At 44.2% G+C, this 20,940-nt stretch overlaps 1 protein-coding gene across 1 annotated transcript; it reads right to left on the bottom strand.

Annotated features, from left to right (window-relative positions):
- Positions 1-1,235: 1,235 nt before the first annotated feature.
- LOC120721522 (potassium voltage-gated channel subfamily G member 4-like) lies at positions 1,236-18,989 on the bottom strand. Its single transcript, XM_040011898.1, is given in 4 exon segments — positions 1,236-4,107; positions 8,405-8,701; positions 8,703-9,234; positions 18,979-18,989. Coding segments are annotated over 3 exon segments (1,596 nt in total). The 5' UTR covers positions 9,165-9,234; positions 18,979-18,989; the 3' UTR covers positions 1,236-3,270.
- Between the last annotated feature and the right edge of the window lie 1,951 nt (positions 18,990-20,940).

The raw sequence follows: 20,940 nt of genomic DNA, 5'->3' as shown, positions 1-20,940 counted from the left end.
GTCTCGAACACGAACGATAACAGCAGATGTCAGCGTGACGACACATCTGAAGACAGCCATGCACACAAAGGCAGCAAACACAGAAATGATCCGTCCGGCTTCCAGCACAAATCATTTGGAGGAAAAGTGCAGCTGAATTTAAACTGATGACAAAATCTAATAATGAGATACATCAAAGTCAGACCTTTTGGTTTTTGTTCAGAGTAGAAATGTGCATGAAGCTGTGACGGCAGAGTTACAGCAGCTCCAGTTTATTTCAGCCTGTTTAATGTGTATGAGCTGCACAAATGAATGTAATTCAGGGCAAAAAGCACAAACTCCCTGCAGATTTCTCATCTGAAACTTTTCTGTTTTACTGAAAGGAAACACAGAAATTAGCCATCTGGAGCTGATTTCCTGCCAAATTTCAGCATCATCAGTCTGCCTGCCCGTCTTACAGTGAGGACCATATTTGATCTGACATTACATTTCTATCAGCAGAGGTGTGAATAATTCTGTCCAAGATTTAGACGCCATCAGGAGGCTCCACTTTTATTTATTTTTTTAAATGTTCTAGATTTGTTTTAAGCTGGGAAAAGAAGGCAGAGTGAACGAGAGGATCACACAGGCACAGATACATAACATCTCAGTCCACAGGTCCAGTTCAGGGACTCCAGTTAGCTGAAGTGAAGCCTAGCAAAGAGCTAGCAGCTACAGCCACCTGTGTCACCATCCACCTGTCAGTCAGTGATGCCACGCCCCTAATAATACAAACTTTAATCCAGGTGAGTTATAAAACAGGTGTTATGTTAGGAAAATTATCTATAGAGATGAAACAGTTTGTGTATCAGGCCGTAAACATGTTTACTGTAAAGCTTTAACATGGGAGTCTATGGGGACTGACTCACTGCTGCCTCTGCTGGACGGTAGAGGAACTGCAGGCTTTACGGTCATTTCTGGTATTAGCCGGTCACTGAAGGAGGTGCCTGAGGGTGACTTTTGAATTTAAACACTGTTTTAGTTTCTTTATAATAAAGCTCCACAGGAAGTCGTTACCACAGTGTGTAATTCATCGCTGCTGACTGCAGTGTTGCATTTTTCTCATTGCTAACTAGTCCTTCCATTCAATACAGTGCAGCCCACCATCTCGTTCTCTAAGGCCTCTTTTTAAGTCACATTTTTCTGTCGTGTAGTCATTAAAACTGCTCGGGAGCTTCGAGTGCAATAAAACAATCCAAAGCATTCATCACAGCAAATGAATCCAAGTGTAATTTTATTTTAAAAATGCCAGAAAGACGTGAGCGGTTAAAGAATGAAGGACACGAATTTCTGTGCACATTAAAGGACCGAGTTGGTGGTTCTCAAAAATGCTCCGACACCTCCGCTGATTGGTTTTTAAATGACTTTCTTCCCTCCAGGCTGCCATCGACTCCCTCTGAAAAATCCTCTCTGAGACGTGACGGCGTCTGTGCTGTGCAATCCATCACAGTGAAGTTTTCATCACCGGCTTCTGCGAGCGCCGATGGTCCATTCGAGGACACTCCAACATCCCGAAACTCGAGAGCCGGGTCAGCGTCACAGTCCGAAAGCAAACGGGAAGAAAAGACGATGCTGAGAATCTTCTTTCAGTTATCTGATTAAAACTGAAAGAACCAAGAGGAAGAAATGTGATCCTCCATTACACTGATGCTCTCCAGACAATCATACTGTAATTGGATTGGTGCACTGTGTGTGTGAGTGTGTACAAAAATAGTGTATTACTACAGACACAGTGTCTCCTAGCAGCCACAGAGAGGAGTAAGATTATTAAGACCACAGTTTGGAGCTCCTCAGAAAACAAAGGGAGAATTCAACGTTCGGGAAAAGGCTTTGGGAACGACTCATTTCCAGCTCGGTGCTTTTGCTCTGACTCACGATACCAAACAGCGCTTTCATATCTTACTGAGCGTTGAACTCTTATAGCTCCTCCCCCTTTTAAAGCAATCTTCTGAGTGGCTCACAGACACAAAGGTTTGAACATGGGGTGGTTCTGCACTCACAGCCAGGGCTGTGGACTGGAGATGACCATATAAGGAGATCCACTTGACATCACAGAGAGCCAACGATAGAAAAACCTGCGATAAACGGAGCGTGTAGAGCACAGCGGTGCACAGGGATTACTTTACATACGCCGAGCTCGTCATTAAAAACAAACACGGCTGGAAACAGGACACTTGAACCTCTAACATCCACCAGGTCAGCAGTGACGTGTGCAGAGTTACAGTCGGACTTTGTTTCAGCTGCAGGAAAAACCAGAAGATGTTATATTCCTTTTGTATCGTTTTTTCCCTAAAATTTTTAAAACTCCATAAAAAGTGATGAATGTTCAGCGCGGCTGCGCGGTTTAAGCCGTTATTTTGATTATTTGTTGCAATCGTTCACGGATTTTTCGATGGTTTCACATCTGTACAAATATTTGCACCAAAATAAAATAAATTCATAACATTTTTTCGCAAAACTTTGCAGAAATTTAAATCAGCAGGGTGCTGCTTCCACTTTTACATAATGCAACATTCCTGTAGTTATTCTTTATAAATGAATATCTGCAGATGAATCAAGTGTTCGTTCATCTCCTAGAAGGAAGATCTAAAGTCTGTGTTTGTTGTTCCTGCACGAGCGACGTTTTGCTGCTTTGAAAAACAACTGCATGAGGTAACAACAGATGTTTTGCCAGTAAGCTGACCATTTTCCCGAAGCTCTCATTACTCACCGTGGTTAGTCGGCACTTATCTTTGACCACGTGAAATGCGATTTGAGTGTTTCTCTGTGAGTGGATGCTGCACAGCCTCGCTGTCATGGATGTCTGAGCTGATGTTGGGTGATTGTTACTCTACAGTTCTGGGTGTTCTCGGGTTATTTGTGTTGCTTTATGGTGCAGACGCAGCTCTCCTGCACTCTTTGCATAACATCTTCTTGGTTAATCAGTGGAGCCGGCGGCACAATGCAGGGGACAGCTGCGATTGGCTCACGCAGGCAGGTGGTCAGACACTGATTTAGGGAGCGCTCGATTTCCTTTTTATTGGAGGAGCCAAAATCAGGATCAAGATCAGATTGATGTAAACAAACCTCAGTGACCTGGTGGAAGTTAAGAGGCGACTACAACCTGATAAGTTGGGGACACACTTTGATGGAAACATGAATCTAGAGCGTGGAATATTATTTTGTTCATTGTACAATTGCTCCAGAGTTTTAATGTACGGGAAGGAGAAAGTTTTTAACACATAATGAACCAAAAGTGTCACATGACCTCCATCAGAACGCTGCAGACGGAAGCGTGGGAGTCTTGCTCGACTTCATCCCGTCGTTCCCATTCTTCGACACGGATTTGAGCTCATCTAGTGAAGACTCATCCTTGGAGCAGCTCTTCCCCGACTCGGCGGCTATTTCCTCGTCCCGCTCCTCCTTCCACACCCGCTTGTACTCCTGCTTGAGCTCCTGATATGAGCGGGAGAAGGTGTGGAAGATGGAGGTGGCCGGGAACGCCATGATGAGGATGCCGCTCAGGATACTCGTCAGCGCCACTATCTGTCCGGGGATGCTGCGCGGCACCATGTCGCCGTAGCCCACGGTGGTCATGGAGATGATGGCCCACCAGTAGGAGGCCGGGATGCTGCTGAAGCTGTGGTGGGGGTGCGTGGCGGCAAACGGCGCCAGCTCGCTCTCGGCTAGATGAACCAGTGGTGAGAAGAGGGTCACGGCCACGCAGACGAACAGCAGCAGCAGGCCGAACTCTCTCATGCTGCGCTGCATGGTCACCCCGAGCGTCTGCAGGCCCAGAGAGTGGCGAGCCAGCCGCATCACGTAGAGGATCCGCAGGGCTCGCAGCAGGCGAAGGATCAGGCTCAGTTTGTCCAGGTAGCCTCTGCCGGCCCCCATGATGACATCCTCGTGCGACTCGTCTTTGATGTCGACCACCAGGGACACGTAGTACGGCAGGATGGCAACGGCGTCGATGATGTTGAGCGGGCCGCGGGCGAAGGCCAGCTTGCTCTGGGCGTTGATAAATCGGAGCACAAACTCCAAGGTGAACCAGGCCACGCAGATGGACTCCACCACGAACATGTTGTGACACTTCTGGGAGCACTCGCCCTGCAGACGGGGACAGAAACACGGAGCAAATATAAAGTGTCGCTCCATCGATTTCACACTTGATGCTCAGATAGCCTCAGACAACAGTGACCTGCGAGGCCCGCTGCCTCTCGCCGTGCCAAAGGCAAACGGCCTCTCGGTTTTCCTTACCATCACTTTAATTCCACGTCTGCCTGCACAAAGCGAGAAATTGGAAAACATTTAAAAGCTGCAGAGCACTTACATTGATTTCTCTGGAGGTGAACGCTACAGAAAAGTGTCTGTTGTAATAAGAAGTATGCGTCGCCTCAGGGAAAAAATCCATTTTTATTCCAGTGTGATTTTAACAGATGACAGAATGATGACAAAAAAATGAGAAAGGAAGACGCCTGAATGAAGAACTGTCCACAAATACCAGAGCGACAAAAAGAAAAGTGAAAATTACAACCTGGAAGAACACAGGCTTTTCTAACTGCACATAATGTGAACGACTTCTGACGAGAAGACGCTGTCGGGCAGCTTCCATCAAGCATTAAAATTTATATTTTTAATCTAGAACTCTGTGTTCCCTGATAAAATACTACTCCTGGAAACAGGTGAATTATTTGTGAGGGAGGTAAGATTCAGGAAAGGATGGTGAACCTCACCTGAACTTTCTGCCTGCTACTTGGTGAAAGCTGTATAGTAAAAAGGATTTTCCTGCTTCCATTCTGCTTTCTCCTGTTTTACTCCATCAGATCTTCTTCTATCCTGTTCCAGCCATGATGTGCATAACAAACATGACCAGATAACGAGGACAGTGTATGCACAAGTAATCCATGTGAACCGGAATCACTTAGTTTACCACAGTTTTTTTCTACTTCTGGTTCTACATGATGTCATAGAGAGTATCCAATCAAAAGAAAGTGGTCTTAAAGGGTGGCCTGGAAGTGGGAGGAGCTAAATAAGGGCTATCTCTATCTGTAAATCATACAAAACTTCTCCAGTGGAGTCAAAGGATAAAATATGAGGCTGCTGTAAACTGTGTCAACATAGTGCTTTATGCTAATTTACTAATTTCATTGAGTGGTGTCTTTAGAATTTGGCCTGCGCTGATTAGTTGTAGAGATATAAGGTGAAATTTTGTTTTTGAAAAGCAAATCCGTCAGATCTTATTTTTTTTCTCAAACCATGACTCCTGATAATTAACATTAAATGAAAACACTGTATTTTCTGTAAGCTAACGTTAGCACGATTATCTCTGCAGCAGCACCATCCAGATTCAGAACTTTCAGCTTCTTTTAGCGCTCACGTCCACACTTTGATTTTCTGTCGGCTCGATTAGTCCGACCGACTGCAAAAACGTTCGGGAGGAATCGATTTATTGTCTCCAGCTCACAAAAGCCAAATTCAGACTCTTTACACTGACAACAGCAGTCAGCTCTGCACGCTGTCTCCTTTGGTTACCTCAGACCGCCGGCAGAAAACAACCAGCAAACAGTCACGCTGACAGAAGCTGCTTTTCAATCCACGCCTGAGCCCCATTAATGTGCTTTAATTTGTCTTTTTACTGTCATCGCTCTTTCCATCACTGAAGTTACACTGATTTATAACCGCACCTATTTGTAATTACAGAGGATTTATTCTCCATATCTTTATTCTTGGACTTTTCTGTGGATGCCTTTGTCTCATACTGAGTTGGGTTGGCAAACATAAGGCCCAGGGGCCAGAATCAGGCCCACTGGATGGATTTGGAAAATGTAAATGACAAAAATGTTCCACTTTAAGCTTTTCATAAGTTTTACAGCTTTTCCTACTGATAAAAAAATCTCCATGGCCATTCAGAACACACCAAAACAAACAACTAATAGATAAACGATATATCAGAAAGCTTTTTTAATTATCTGCCATCCAAATGTATATTTTTACAGTAGGGTCATAGTAAAAAAAATATATATAAGTCTTAGAATCACTGGATTTTCTGCACAAACAATTATTTATAAAAATTTCAAATTAAATCAGCGTTTCTGTATCACTGAAACTGTGGGATAAACTGTTGCATCTGTTCTTTTTCTTATATTAAAATATCTCAGGGATCAAATGTGCAGTTAGACTGTACATGTACATGTAAATACTGTTATATTACTGTGGTGTGATTAATGTGTTAGCTAAGAGCTGCTTTTACACATCCAGCCCACACATCGCACGTTCATCTGTAGTCACATCTCCACTCTCCTGTCTGCTGCTGGGTGCAGGTACCGTGCAGCGTGTTTATCACTTCGAGCTTTTTTGTTTTTTCTAGAAACTTCTGTCTGTAAATATCACAGTGAGAGAGAACAAAATCTGCAGCTGTGCCGGCATCAGTTTACCTGTCAGTTAATCACAATCAGCCCCACTTTGCATCACAGCTACGTGAGCCGACGTTAATAGGATGAAATATTTAGTGTTGTGGTGGAAATGTTTCTCAGTCAACACACAGTCTGCTCTGTGAAGTTTTCATTACTTTCATTAAATTTCCAGCTAAAAATCATCCTTCGCTAACGGCTCCGCCACTGAGGGGAACGACCGAGAGAGCCAACTACAGCAGAAATGATGTTTTCATCTCTGCAACACATAAAACTGTAAGTCAGGAAGTAAACAAGAGCTTTATAGCAACAACAGGCTCTAACCAGCATCACCAGGTCTCCTCTTCAGCACCATTTTCTGCATTAGATCATCTTTTTTACAAGAAGTCCTCCAACAAAGCAGTCATCATAAACTAACAATGTACCATGAAAATCATCATGTAGGACTGTTTACTGTCCACACGAGCGCACAAACCGTACCACCGCTGGAGTGCACGCTGTTCTTGGACCATCTGAAAGCTTCAGTTGTTAAGTTTAGATGCAAAGACTCTTTGCTGAGGAACAGAAAGCAGTTATGCGCCATGTGCAGCTCTGTAGAGGTAGCAACACGATCACACATCACAACATTTACACATTCACACAAACTTCTTCTTCTGTCACCTGCTCCCTGCAGTGATCACCAAAACACATCACCTGCCTCCATCTCACCCTATCCCAGCATCCTCTGTCACGTCAACCCTCCGCGCGCCCTCCTTCTTTACATCCATGAATCCCTTTAAAAGGCCTCTACTGGTCAGCCAGATGAGCCAGCCAGTTTTCCTCTTTCCTATAACCTTTGCTGGTTCATTGGCACCTGTGTGGTTACAGTCCTGAATAATATTTACATGTTTTAATTTAGATATTTCAGAAAAATGCTGGAACAAACTGGGTGAGTCTGTGATGCTGCTGACCGTTAGAAAGAATAAAGTCTTACACACTTCCATGTGTTTAACCTGTTAAGTTTCCTGTTCAAAAAGGAAATTCATTGTATTTCTCTGCAATTATAAATTCTGTGTAACCAATCTTGGTATCAAAATAAAGCGAATACTTGTGAGATTTCATCAGAGGTGTAAGTAGTACTGCAGATGTTACTATTTCAAAGTTACTGTGACTCAAACATAGAAAAGTTAGATTTTTTATTTCCCTCGCCTCATTTTTTAAAGTGTTTTATAGCACATAACACCTTTGAAAATATGCTCTGGGTCAAATTTAAGTCCAGAAAACCACGTAACTGTTTGGCACCTTCGCTTTGTTTGGTGGTTTTAGAAATGGTTTACCTGAGATTTGAGCAGAGATTTAGAGGTTTCCGTGGATACCACACATATGACTTTAAACTATGACTATAACCTTGGCTAGGATGACATGGGGGTACATACAGACAACCTGACACTGACTGAACGGAAACACACAGACTAAATACAAACAAGGGGAGATCAAGGGAAGTGGCCACACACTGGGAAACAGCTGACACAAACAAATCATAATGACGCCACAAGGGAAGTGTAAACTAGGCACATAGAACAAGACAACAAGACCTTCAAAATAAATAGGAAGCATGATGGGATTCAGATGTGACCTGAAGCTGACAACAGGAACCATGCAGACATAACATGACAGGTAAGACACGCCCAACAACAAGGGGAACTTGGGAAACTATGGGAACGGGGGAAGATGACACAAGGAGTCTAAATGAGCACAGAACTGTAACTAGGCAACCGAGGAGCTAAAGAAGACTAAAAGAACCAAAACATTAACAATGAATATCAAAATACAATGAAACGCGGGGTTAAACGACCCAGGACCGTGACACAGTGGCCCCAGATGCAGACGTCAGGTTCAACATTCAGCCAGATCCCAGAAATTTCTTTTTTATTTAAACCCATATTTAAAACGTTTTATGCATTTCAAACTGTTTCCACAGGCTGTTTTATAAATTCTGTAAGCTCTGTACCCACCTTCGTCTCCTCATCTCGGAGGTCCGGCATGGTGCTGATGCACAGACTGATGACGGTGACCATCACCATGACGATGGAGAGGCAGGCGAACATCTTCCCGGCCAGGCCGGAGTGAGGGTTCTCCACCATATCGCGCAGCACCACGATCAGTCTGCGATAGCCCTTTTCCGTCTGTGTGCTGCTCTTCTTCAGCATCGTCCTCTTCTGCCTCCACTCTTCCTCCTTACGCTCCCGCTCCGCCACCTCCTCCACCCGGGCCATCATGCGACGGCGGCAGCAGCGCTCCATATGTCCAGGGGTCCACGCCCCAGTAGTCGAGCTCGTCGTGCAGCGAAACGGCACATAACTCCCGGAGCAGACGCAGTTTGCCTGCCGCCAGGAAGTTGAGGATGACCCTAAAGGCTGTTGGGTTTCGGTCGAAGAAGAACTCCTGGCAGGTTTCGTCGTAGTCGTCGCAGAGTCGTGCGATCTCCTCGGGGGTGGTGCAGAAGCGCAGGCGACCCAGACGACTCTGAGGAAACTGCTCCAGGGTGCTCCAGGGGAAGGTGTAGCGGTTGCCGCCGACATTGATCAGAACCTGCAGGGTGCGGTCGACCACGTATGAGGCCTTCGGGTCACGCAGCAGCTGGGCGCGCTGGAAGTAAACGCCTTTGAGGGTCTCGGTCTCCGGGATCTCGGTGAAGAAGCGGTCGAGGCTGCTGTCGTCGCTGCTGATGGAGTAGGTGCTGAAGTCGTGGTTGGCATTGCTGATGATGGGCATGCTGGCAGCTGGATGTGTGACGGGATGGATGAGATTTTATTATGTCCGACTGACCGCAGTTTTACGGAAGCTCCACTGAAACTGTAGGGAAGCAAAAAGACAGATTCAGTCTGTTGAAATCTTCCATTAATTCAAACTTGTTTGTCTCCAAGGGGCTCAATAGGGACCAACATGTAGTGAAGGAAGTGTCCCAGACCTCCTACTGATATCAAATCCAAGTCCTTTTACGTCACTTATCGAGACTTTTCATGTTCATGTTTTAAAGTTACTCCAAATCAATCATCCTTTTTTGCAGAGAAGACTAAAATATCTTCCTTAATGTTCCCCACTCGTACCCACAACATAAAACTATTAGGAAATGTTGTCTGACACATTCAATTAACTGCTACATCGGTGTTAAACATCCAAATTCAGAATGATTAAGAAGTTTTGGCTTGAAGCTTGACGTGACATCAGAGTCAGTATTGCAGTTTTCAAAGCGAGCCCTCGCTGTCATAACCTGTCAAATACCATCAAGAAACAAAGAGCAGTAAATGGGATGTGAGCAGGACGCCGGTTTCTGATGTGTTTAATCACAGACAACACTGAACAGACATATTGAGCCACAGCAGCAAAGCAGCCCGAAACGCGGAGAGAGAAGATGAGGCCTCTCGCATATTTGTGCGAAGCCTCATCTTCTGTAATGAGTCTGATCAAAACAAATCAGCGTGCCAGGAAAAAGAGTTCGCTGCAGTCGCTGCCAGGAGAACAACAACCCTCAGTGAAGCACAGGACCATGAATATCACCCAATTTGATGAGTATCTTCTAAAATACTGAATCTCAGACTCAGTGGCAATCATTATTAGTCTGCTATGAATTTGGTGATGGATTCTGAAGTGAACTTATTGTGTTTTTTTTTTCTTATTTCCTTTCATATCTCCTGTTCATGTGTTGAACAGTCATAATAAAAACTGATTTTCAAATAATGAAATGTGTATGTACAAATAAATACCCAGATTCAGACAATTCCTTCTATTCTAGGAGCTTCTTTGATGATGCTGGTGAGGGGATATCCCAAATATGGTCAAAAAAAACCTCCACCCACCTGCTGTGTCCGAACGTTTATTCTCCACTCGGGAGTGAGGTTAGCAGGGTGACAAAGTTTTCTTTCTTTATTCAGTATTAAAGGTTTTTTCTGTTCTTTAGAAAGAATGCAGAGTTTGGATCAACAACAGCTGAAATCCTAAAGTCGACTCTCAAGTCAAATACAAAGCAGGATTTTCAGCTAGGCTAATGCTAAAAGACAAAGCTATCCAGTTTTTAAGTGATGACGTGATGAACCCTGCTTCCAGGTCCAAACTACTCTGTTTATTAAAGCTGTTGTGATTTTAACATGTTTTAATTCTTTGTATCTTGTTCTTTTTAATCTCAACAAGCCCCTAAAAACAGTCAGTGATGACTGTCGGCCTCTCTCAGTTTTTATTACCACCGTTAAATTTAAAGCTCAGTGTTTAAGACCTTACAATGTAACTACAGCTCAGCCCATGCAGCAGTATATGAATGACTAACCTCGTATTGTGGATGGATTATCTCAGTTGTTTTCCTGACTGAAGTTTGGTCCGTTTACAGCATCCTGCCATGCGATTGCATTTGTCCCTAACCATCGGGAACCCTCACGTTAACTTTTATTGAGTGGAATAAAGTTAGCGTTCATCCTCCAGCTTCACTGTGTTTATGCTATGCTAACAAGCTAGCTGTGTCGCTAGCGATCACGTAGCACATCATTATATACCAGCTAGCCCAACTTCAGTAACCCTACAAACGTCACTGCTGTTTAGTTTTCTGTCTTCATTTATGTTGGAACAGAGCTGTACGTTTGAATTGTTTCAGAAATCTCTCAGTCAGAACATGCTATATCAAGTTTAGGTGGAAGCTAGCGAGCTAACTTCCTGCTAACTTCTAACTCAGTTAAATTTTAAAAAATTCTGTTTTCGTGAATGACTGATTGTTGAGTAAAGCGCTTTGGGTCCTTAGGGACTAAGTAAAAGCGCTATACAAATACAGGCCATTTACCATTTACATTACCATGCTTACCTAGACGTAGCTAAGATAAGAATTGTGCTAACCCTGAAACCCTATAAGAACAGCTCATCCAGTTTCCATATGTTTTCTGCTCTTCCGTGTTATATGATCATTTAGACCAGAGGCTGAGCCAACCTGCAGATGAAACAAGACAACGAGGACAACGATAAAAAAAATGAAGCTTTTTGTTGAATAAATCAGACACTGATCCTGATGTGCTGTATTAAACTATCTGGGCTTCAGGTGTCAAATCTGACAATATATACAGCTGTAATAATTCTTCCATGCCAGTCATTAAAGAACAAATCAATGAGTCTACATTAGTTCGTGTGTCTTTTTCAGTAAAATAGAAAATTGACTGAAAGGGGAAGAAGCTCTCAACACTCCCCGTTTTAGCCTCGACACCCTGCACAGTTTCTTCACACCATTTCACGCCTCGATTTGTGTGACTCGACGGTGAGACACAGTGATGGCGTGAACGAACCCAGAGAGTAGAAAATGCCTGAGAATCACCAAAGACGCTCTTTCAGCTCTACAGGTTCGAGCAGAAAGTAGTTTCACCTCGGCCTGATGTCGACAAGATGAATATAGAATCTGCTCGTATGAAAGCAACGTGGGTTTGACAGGTCGCTCAGTGTGAGCTATAAAAGACTGAGATCCTCACTTCTCGTGACAGCGAACCACACATAAGTTGTAAGTCATGCTGTAAGTACATTTAAGTAATGCATGAATAATTTAAAGTTTACAGGAAAGGAGGAGTCATTTAAGTACTGCATCATTTTTGTGGTAATTGTGAAGCAAAACAAACAAAATTTCCCCTTTCATGTTGTAAGCATGCTGTGCTACAGATTTACATATTTATTTTTTCATACAAGTTAATAAAGGAAAATATTTATAGTGTTTAAATAAAAGGACAGTTTAATAATACAATGTCCCAAAAATTACCCCATGTTTACAACACAAGACCAGAGAATATTCTTTGATTTTCTGCAGAATTCCCATTAAATTACTTAATGAATGAAACCACTTTAAATTACTTACACAGTACTAAAGTTTATTTACATCACATTTCTTTCGTTTTCTGTAAAAACCCGACTTGTTACCTCCTTATTTTAGTGTATGTACCTTTAAATATTTGTAAGTAAATACAATGATGTTGTAATTTCAAATAAAATCCCATGCTGACTCCCATTATGGACTCTTGTCTACATCGTTCCTGCAAAAGCAGCCACCTCTGAAGCTTTCTTGTTAGACACAAAGCAGTTACACAAAGGAAAACCGTGCATGTGTGAATGGATGTGTAAGACGTGGTGTGTAAGGCACTCGGTGATCAGGTGGAGTAGAGCCAGTCCACTTCCTGGTTTGCTGCTGATGGCTCTGTCCTAGATCTGTTTGAGTGCCATGCTGCTCTCTATGATCTATGATCCCAATTTCAGGCACACGTCAGGGATTATTAAAGTGAGCAGGATGCACGCAGCTCAATTTGGAGCCACAGCAGAGAATCTCAATACTTTATAATTAAGAAATATAAAATTGGGAAAAATCATTAAAACTTGTTTAAGTATAGAGTGACGGAGGGAGAAAGTCATTTTAATCCGTTTACTGTTAAATCTACAAAACAGTGCAGTGTGTGTGTGTGTGTGTGTGTGTGTGTGTGTGTGTGTTTCTAATGAACAGGAGGTTTATTTAAAAACATAATTTGGTGAAAAACTGACATTTAATGGTTGTATGAGTGCAAACAGATCCTCTGTACACTCCTGCAAAAGCTGAACATGTTTCAAAGCCTTCAGCGTTCCAGCCCAGTCTTCATTTATGCTGTGCTAATGTAGCGCCTCTAATATCAACAAGAGGTTTCAGGAGTGAGGCCATGTTAAAAGCAAAACTACAAAAATTGTTTTGTCTCAAAAGATCATTTCCTCCTTCATAGCACCTGTACAGGGGAGAACATTTTTATAACTCACCTGTTTAAAACTTATTAAGGCTTAAAGTTTGCATCATTAGGGGCGTGGCTTCTTGAATGACAGGTGGACGGTGACACAGGCGGCTGTAGCTGCTAGCTGTTTGCTAGCTTCACCTGAACTGGACCTCTGGACCACTTTTTTTTGCTGTTGGAGCATTTTGACATCATGTGACCAATAATATGGCTGCTGTGAGGTCACTGCACTAACAGACCATCCAAGAAGGTTGAGCTCTGGTTTTTAGGTTTGATTTTAATTCTTACTCAGCAGTAATTACCAGACATCTGTGTCTGTGTGATGCCTGAACCAAACTAGCTAGCACTCCAAAGAAAAGAAAGAAAGAAAGACATAAAGTAATTTTAAAAAAAGCTATATGTAAATAAGATAATCAAAAACATCATGGCTGCAGTCCAAGTTTTGTTTAAAATGTTGAAGCCAGATACCAGGGGCTGATGTGACTGTAGAGTCCTCCATCTTTTAGCTACAGTCTAAAGCTTTCCTCAGCCTCTCCGACCTGAAACCAGCTGTCAGCTCATATTTTTTATTAAAATGCGAGCTGAGCCACTTTCTCGCTTAAGATCTGAGATTCAAACTCAATTTTTGAAATTAAAGTTCAGCCTGAACTTGACACAGAAATGAGGGACGGACCCTGAACTACACCCCGGCCAAAGTTCCGTACAGGCCAGGTGTGATTCACTCACCTTTCAGCGCGGAGACGAGCCGCCTCGGCTCTTTAACGTGTCCCGTTCATGTTCTCTAGAAGCCGCTCCTCGGCCACTGAGACTGGCGCACAACCGTCCGCGTAACTGCGCCAATTACGAGGCACAGGCGCTGCTCCGGCTCCAGTTTCTGAATCCAGTCTGAAGTTTGGGCTCGGTGTGTGTCCGTGCACCGTCACCGGGATACACGCACACGTCGCCTCTCCAGCAGCTCCGGAGTTGGAGGGAACGGAATGAAACGGATTTCTTTGTGCGCAGCTCGGCGCTCGGTGTCCGCTGACCCCCGCCCCCGCCGCTTCCGAGGAGACGATAAATGCGATTACCTAACGGCGGTGTCCTCCTGAAACCTGCCGCTGGATTTTCATCTGTGTTTGACAGCAGGACCGTCCTCCTCCCCCCTCCCTCCCCCATCCTCCTCTTCCTCTTCTCACACCCTCCCATCTCCAGCCCTTCTCGCCGATGCACTGTAAAACACAGACAGGCTGAATGTGCTGGAAGAAGTTTGGGGCGGTTTTGTCTGATGTGAGAGACACGAAGAGGTAAAAGAAAGAGACGCGTGTAAAAGTTTAACCATTTAATCTTCAGGATCTTGTTGAGTCACTAACAGCTCCACAGCTCTGAGGTCGGACCGGATAATTCACCCTGCAGGATTTAAACTTACAGCAAGTCTGTGTGACTCCATCACAGGTCAGAATGAGAGCGTGCAGCCCTCTGGCACAAATCACAAACACTGATGGAACAGAAGCAGCAAAAACTCTCAGCTGCAACAGTAAGTCTGATGTAACCAAGAGAAAAAAGAAAGCGCGCTGCATCCATTCTGATCAGAGCAGCGGGTCTACTGCACAGCCTCTCTATTAGCCAGAGCTGTGCTTCTCACATCTACATGCAAGTGGATTCAGTTTCATGTACACACTCTGTAGACTCCAGTTTGGTGCTGCTGCACTACAACGGGACCCTACTGTACACGCGTTCTGCAGGCCTTCTAGAAATCCAAGAAACCTAGGATCACTGGACTAAATGACTACAGACCCGTGGCTCTGACATCTGTGGTCATGAAGTCATTTGAGCGCCTAGTTCTCTCCCATCTCAGGACCCTCACGGCCCCCCTCCTGGACCCCCTGCAGTTTGCATATAGAGCCAACAGGTCTGTAGACGACGCCATCAACATGGCCCTACACTTCATCCTGCAGCATCTGGACTCCCCAGGAACCTACGCCAGGATCCTGTTTGTGGACTTCAGCTCTGCCTTCAACACCATCCTTCCAGACCATCTCCGAGGCAAGCTTTCCCAGATGAATGTGCCTGATCCCATCTGCCGGTGGATCACTGACTTCCTGACGGACAGGAAGCAGCATGTGAGGCTGGGAAAGAATGTCTCGGACTCCCGGACCATCAGCACCGGCTCCCCTCAGGGCTGTGTTCTTTCTCCTCTGCTCTTCTCCCTGTACACCAACTGCTGCACCTCCACCCACCAGTCTGTCAAGCTAATCAAGTTTGCAGATGACACCACCGTTATTGGGCTCATCTCGGACGGGGATGAGTCTGCCTACAGGAGGGAGGTTGAACGTCTGGTGACCTGGTGCAGCCACAACAACCTGGTGCTGAATGCCCAGAAGACAGTGGAGATTATTGTGGACTTCAGGAAGCACACAGCCCCACTCCCCCCCATCATCCTGACTGACACCCCCATCACCTCTGTGGACTCATTCCGCTTCCTGGGTACCACCATCACCCAGGACCTGAAGTGGGAGCCCACCATCACCTCCGTCATCAAGAAAGCCCAGCAGAGGATGTACTTCCTGAGGCAGCTGAAGAAATTCAACCTGCCAACACGGACGATGATGCAGTTCTACACTGCAATCATCGAGTCCATCCTCACCTCCTCCATCACTGTGTGGTACGCTGGAGCCACTATCAGGGACAAACAGAGACTGCAGCGTGTTGTGCGCTCTGCTGAGAAGGTGATTGGCTGCAGACTCCCATCTTTGCAGGACCTGTACACCTCCAGGACACTGCAGCGTGCAGCTCGGATCTCAGCTGACCCTTCTCACCCTGGACACAGTCTGTTTGACCTGCTCCCCTCAGGCAGGAGGCTCCGGTCCATTCGCACCAGAACCTCTCGCCATAAGAACAGTTTCTTCCCCTCTGCTGTTGGACACATGAACAATAACCATATGACTGTCCCCGCCACTATCACATGACCCTACGCTGTGTTCACTGCATCATTCCATGTTTTGGCACTGATCACCACCTGCACTCATGTATATATCTTTCAACGTAGCACTCTTAATTCTTATTCTCATGTATATATCTCATGTATATCTCATGCACATATCTTTCTACGTAGCACTTTTAATTCTTATCCCTACTTTTATTTTTTCATGTCTATTTAAGTGCTATTTATGACACTATGTTTGCACTGAAGCACCGCAGCAATTTCCTAATGTTGTAAACCTGCTCAACATTTGGCAATAAACCCCTTTCTGATTCTGATTCTGATTCTGATTCTGAAATAATATAAAGCTTGATTAGACGCCTGATGACTGACACCACAGACGAGTATGTTCTTATTTTCTATTCCTGGAGGGACATACGCAGAGTTAGTCCCTGTTTTTGTTCAGATACTCAAAACTAAATGTCACAAATTCCAGGTGGTAAAAAACAAATGATGAAAAGCTGCAGTTCCTCTAACGACCAGCAGAGGCAGCAGCGAGTCAGTCCCCATAGACTCCCATGTTAAAGCTTTCCAGCAGAAATGAACATGTTTACAGCCTGATACACAAACTGTTTGCTCTGTGTGGATCGTTTCCTCCTTCATAACACCTGTTAGCATTATAAGGGGCGTGGCCTATCCGTGGCTGTAGCTGGTAGCTGTCTGCAAGGCTTCACCTCAGCTAACTGGAGTCGCTGAACTGGACCTCTGGACCATGTTTGTGCTGTCTGAACCTTTTTAATGACATCATCTGACCTAAAAGGGAATGCACAGAGATTACATGCACTCACACAGTTTATGTTACTCGTGTGTGTGTGTACATATATATTAATTTAATGGTTTGTGGAAAAAAACAAACCAACAATGCTGTGAAACATTTTTTTCTTCTTCTAAACATGAAGACAACAAATGAAAATGAAAGTTGGAAGTCAATAAAAGACAAATTTAAAAGAAACCAGGGGCGCTTTAATCTGCTGGATAAAAAGCCTGCCTGGTATATTTTTTTCAACCTCACCCACCTGGTTAGGTGAACTCTGTCGGTCCCTTCAACAGTAAATATATTAGAAAGAGAGAAAATATGTTCCCTCCAGATGTAATTTGCAGTTAAGCTGTGTAAAAATGTCATGTTTTAAAGTCAGGGTTGCTTTTTAGTTTGCTGAAAACAGCCGTGACAGAGCTCCTACACACAAACCTGTGGTGAAAAACCACAGGTTTGTGTGTGTGTGTGTGTGTGTACAATGCGACAGCTCTGTCACCTCCTACAAAAGGTTGCCGGAGCAATCTGTTCAACCAGATATTAAAGGAGGGTAACACATGCGCGCTACTGCCAGTCCCCTCATCTGCCTGGGTGTGCTTCCTGTATTTCCACTGTGTCCATCAATAAAGACCCAAAACAAAGGTTATGTTATGATAATAGGTTCAGTCTGGCCCTGCCTTAGAGAAAGACCCCCCCGCCCCCAGGGTGAAAGGGAGGGGTGAGGCAGAAATAGCTTTGAGCTATTTTTTGGCTTTTACTTTTAAACCGTAGAACCAGCTGATCGGGAGCCTCGTTCCTCAAACCTACCAATCGTTTATTACACGGCGGTCACATTATAGCAGCGTGCATGTCACCTTCAGAGCGCCTGTTGCTCTGGTTATTAGATCTGGACTGAAACCACCTGCTTCTTGTAAAGCAGCAATGCAAATCATCAATGACATAATAGTGTGTGTTTTCCTGTGTGTGTGACTGTGTTTGTGAGACACGCACACACACACACACACACACACACACACACACACACACACACACACACACACACACACACACACACACACTAAGGCTCTGTGTTTTATCTTCTGTCCATTTTATTAATCCTCTCTGCGTTTGGACGCCAGCCTGCACAAACTTTAACAATCATGCTTTCGCTGCACTTAAACAAAAGCTTTTCAGTAAAATCCAGTTTATACAGAAGAGCCACGAGCAAGTATGCAAGCAGCTGTGCACTGTAAAAACACGGGAGGGAGAAGACACACAAACCTGCATGTACAACAGCAGCAGTTCAGCAAAGTCAGGGCCTCTCTGTTAGCTCAACAAAACCTTTGGAGGTTTTTTCCCAACAGAGTCCAACTGAACGCTGCCTACACTGTATATAAAAGGTGGGCATGTGGCTAGCTGTAGTGAGGTAGTCCCATAAACCTGCATTGTTGCTGATGACCACCAGGGGGCGACTCATGTGCTCGCATGTAGACTGTGGGAGAAACAAAAATCAATCAGTCAATCATTCTAATTTTATTTGTATTTCACTTTTCATGCAGGTGACTGCAGCTCAAAGTGCTTCACAGATGACTGAGAAGCAAAATCATAAAACTGTAATAAAACGAAGCAAACAGCATATGGTGAAAAGCAATTTACAGTCATTTAAGCTGCTTTCAGCTCCTGAAGATTCTCAAGGGTCACCCCGGTGGCTCCCTCCATATTTGATTTGACAGATTTTCCTAAACAGACAAATTATCAAATAATTAAAATGAGATTCAAATTAACCTAAAAGTCCAAAAACAGCAGGTCAAATAAATGATGTCAAGAAAATGTCGGCACCACAGCACATTACCTCCCCGCAGCATTTAGCTACCCTACTTCTTACATTACTTTCAAATTATGCCATAACAAGCAATACAAGTGTGAGGTTACACACTGACACAAATCTTTATTCTAAAGAAGACACACACACACACACACACACACACACACACACACACACGCTTTCTTTTACTGTTTGACTCTGGACAGCTGTTCTGCTGTAGAACTGGAGGCCACAGCGCTGCAGGTCTGATGCTCATCGCTGCTTTGGTTACATGCTGAAGGCTCTCGCTGCTCAGTGTTGACATCACACGTCTTCGCTTTGTGTCGGCCTGCTGTCTCTGAAGACGCTTTCTAAGAGTCGGTGTCCTGTTTGCAATTTGTCTTCTTGTCCTCTTGAACAATAGAAATCAGAGTTCATATCTCCGCTCCTCTGAAACTGCAGACCACGCCTTCATTTCCCCCCTCGGAAACTGAAGTCAGCTGATTGTAGTGTGAGTGCAGGAATAAATATGGGTTCATCTTTGGTCAAACTTCCACTTCCTGCAGAAGAAAGAACATAAAGACATAACTGTTTGCCTAGTAACTGTATCCAATGCAGTTATACGTAACAGTAACATGTTACTTTGTAACACTTTACACAGAGTACTGGTTACATCATAAAAAAGACGAAACTGTAGACGAGGAAAAGAAATTCAAGTAAAATAAGTCATATGTATAAAGGAAGCTTGTGAAGAGGCAGATTTGAAACACTTTCCTCGTGAGCTTATGGTCTCGGTCACTAGTTTAAAGTCTCACTGAATAAAACATGATGTTCATTTTCAGCTGATGTTTTACGGCAGAGCTACTAAGTGACTGACGAGTCACGAGGGCATGAGTGCGCGTAAGTGCAGTGCAACAGTCTGAAAAACCTCTGTTATATCATCTTTTCCACTACTTAAAGCTGCTATCATTATGAATATTGCCCATTTATTTATGATGAAATAGGAGCTATTCTTTTTTATTGTTCTTTTATGCGAATGGTATGACTGATTGTGTCTGTTTGTCAGCACCAAGTTCAGCCGTGCTTCTTCTCTGCAAGCTCGTGATTACGACAACAATGAATTTCATCTGAAAATCCAAAGGTGACGATGAGAGAAACGCTCGCTCGAGGGTCAGAACCCCGACTCTGATGCCTGCATCTGCAGCTCTGTGTTCCCCCTGTGGTCGGTGTTCTTCTGTCTCCGTCTTCACATTTCCACCCGTGTCTCACCTGCTCCTCCGTCTTTGTTGCTTTGGTTTTTGTGTCTTCAAGTTTGTCCCCCGTGCTTTTATAGAGCTCAACTTTATTTTTTCATGTCTGCGTTAGTTCCTATTTTGAATAAGTTAAAAAAAAAAAACAACACGCTGGTGGTGCAAATAAAGTAAGAGAGAAATGATGCAGAAACTCTTCACATTTGTGAGTCAGTATTTTTCAGTGCACTTTTTCATAGCTGCACATTAGAGTCACAAAAATGCGTTACACTGTTCTTAAAATATCATCAGGGAAAAAAACAGTTAAAAATGCATCAGCTCGGAGCTGATTGAACGAAGCAGATCAGGTGTCCACAACAGGTTACTATAGCGATCTACCTGGGTTAAAAAAGAGGCGCCTTTGTGACACTGAAGACTTTGCCTCGGGCAGGAAGTCAGCAGGAGGACAGGAGGTTACGTGACAGTTTTAGGAATGGAAGGGTGAGCAGACAGGTAATTAACGGCCATCAAACACTTGAGTTTTCGCCACTTAATGAGCACGACTGTGTTGAAAACACTCCAGATGTGTTTTAAGCCTGTGTGGAACAATTCCTCTGTACCCCGAGGAATTCTGCTAAAACAGTCGATGACAACAAGTGTTTTTGTATTAAATGGAGGAGGTGGAGGTACGGCAGTGAACATGCAGGCGTCGTGACTGGGTTTCTTTGCAATGTTTACAGTTTTTTTATGAAATAATGCTTTTATTTTGTTGGTATTGGATCTCTTTGGTCACTGTGACGTGGTATTTTAGGTAAAACCTCCTTCTCATCTTCAGACCTTCTCACCTTCTTCTTCTACTGCAGAATTCAGCCACAGAGAGCAAAGTCGGAGAACTGTACTGAAATGACCTTGAACCTGCCCGGCTGATGAATATCAGGGATTACATGATAATCCAGGAGCAGAAAGGGGGCGGGGGGAAGGAAAACTAGAGAGCGCACTCGGACACAAAGAGACTGCCGAGCACGGCCGGATTAACCTCCTGAAATGCCCCGAGGC

The sequence above is a fragment of the Simochromis diagramma genome, unplaced genomic scaffold (genome assembly GCF_900408965.1).
Source record: "Simochromis diagramma unplaced genomic scaffold, fSimDia1.1 OVJJ01000603.1, whole genome shotgun sequence".
In the NCBI taxonomy this organism is placed as follows: domain Eukaryota; kingdom Metazoa; phylum Chordata; class Actinopteri; order Cichliformes; family Cichlidae; genus Simochromis; species Simochromis diagramma.
The sequence above is the reverse complement of the archived record's forward strand: the minus strand, read 5'-3'. Positions and strand labels throughout refer to the sequence as shown.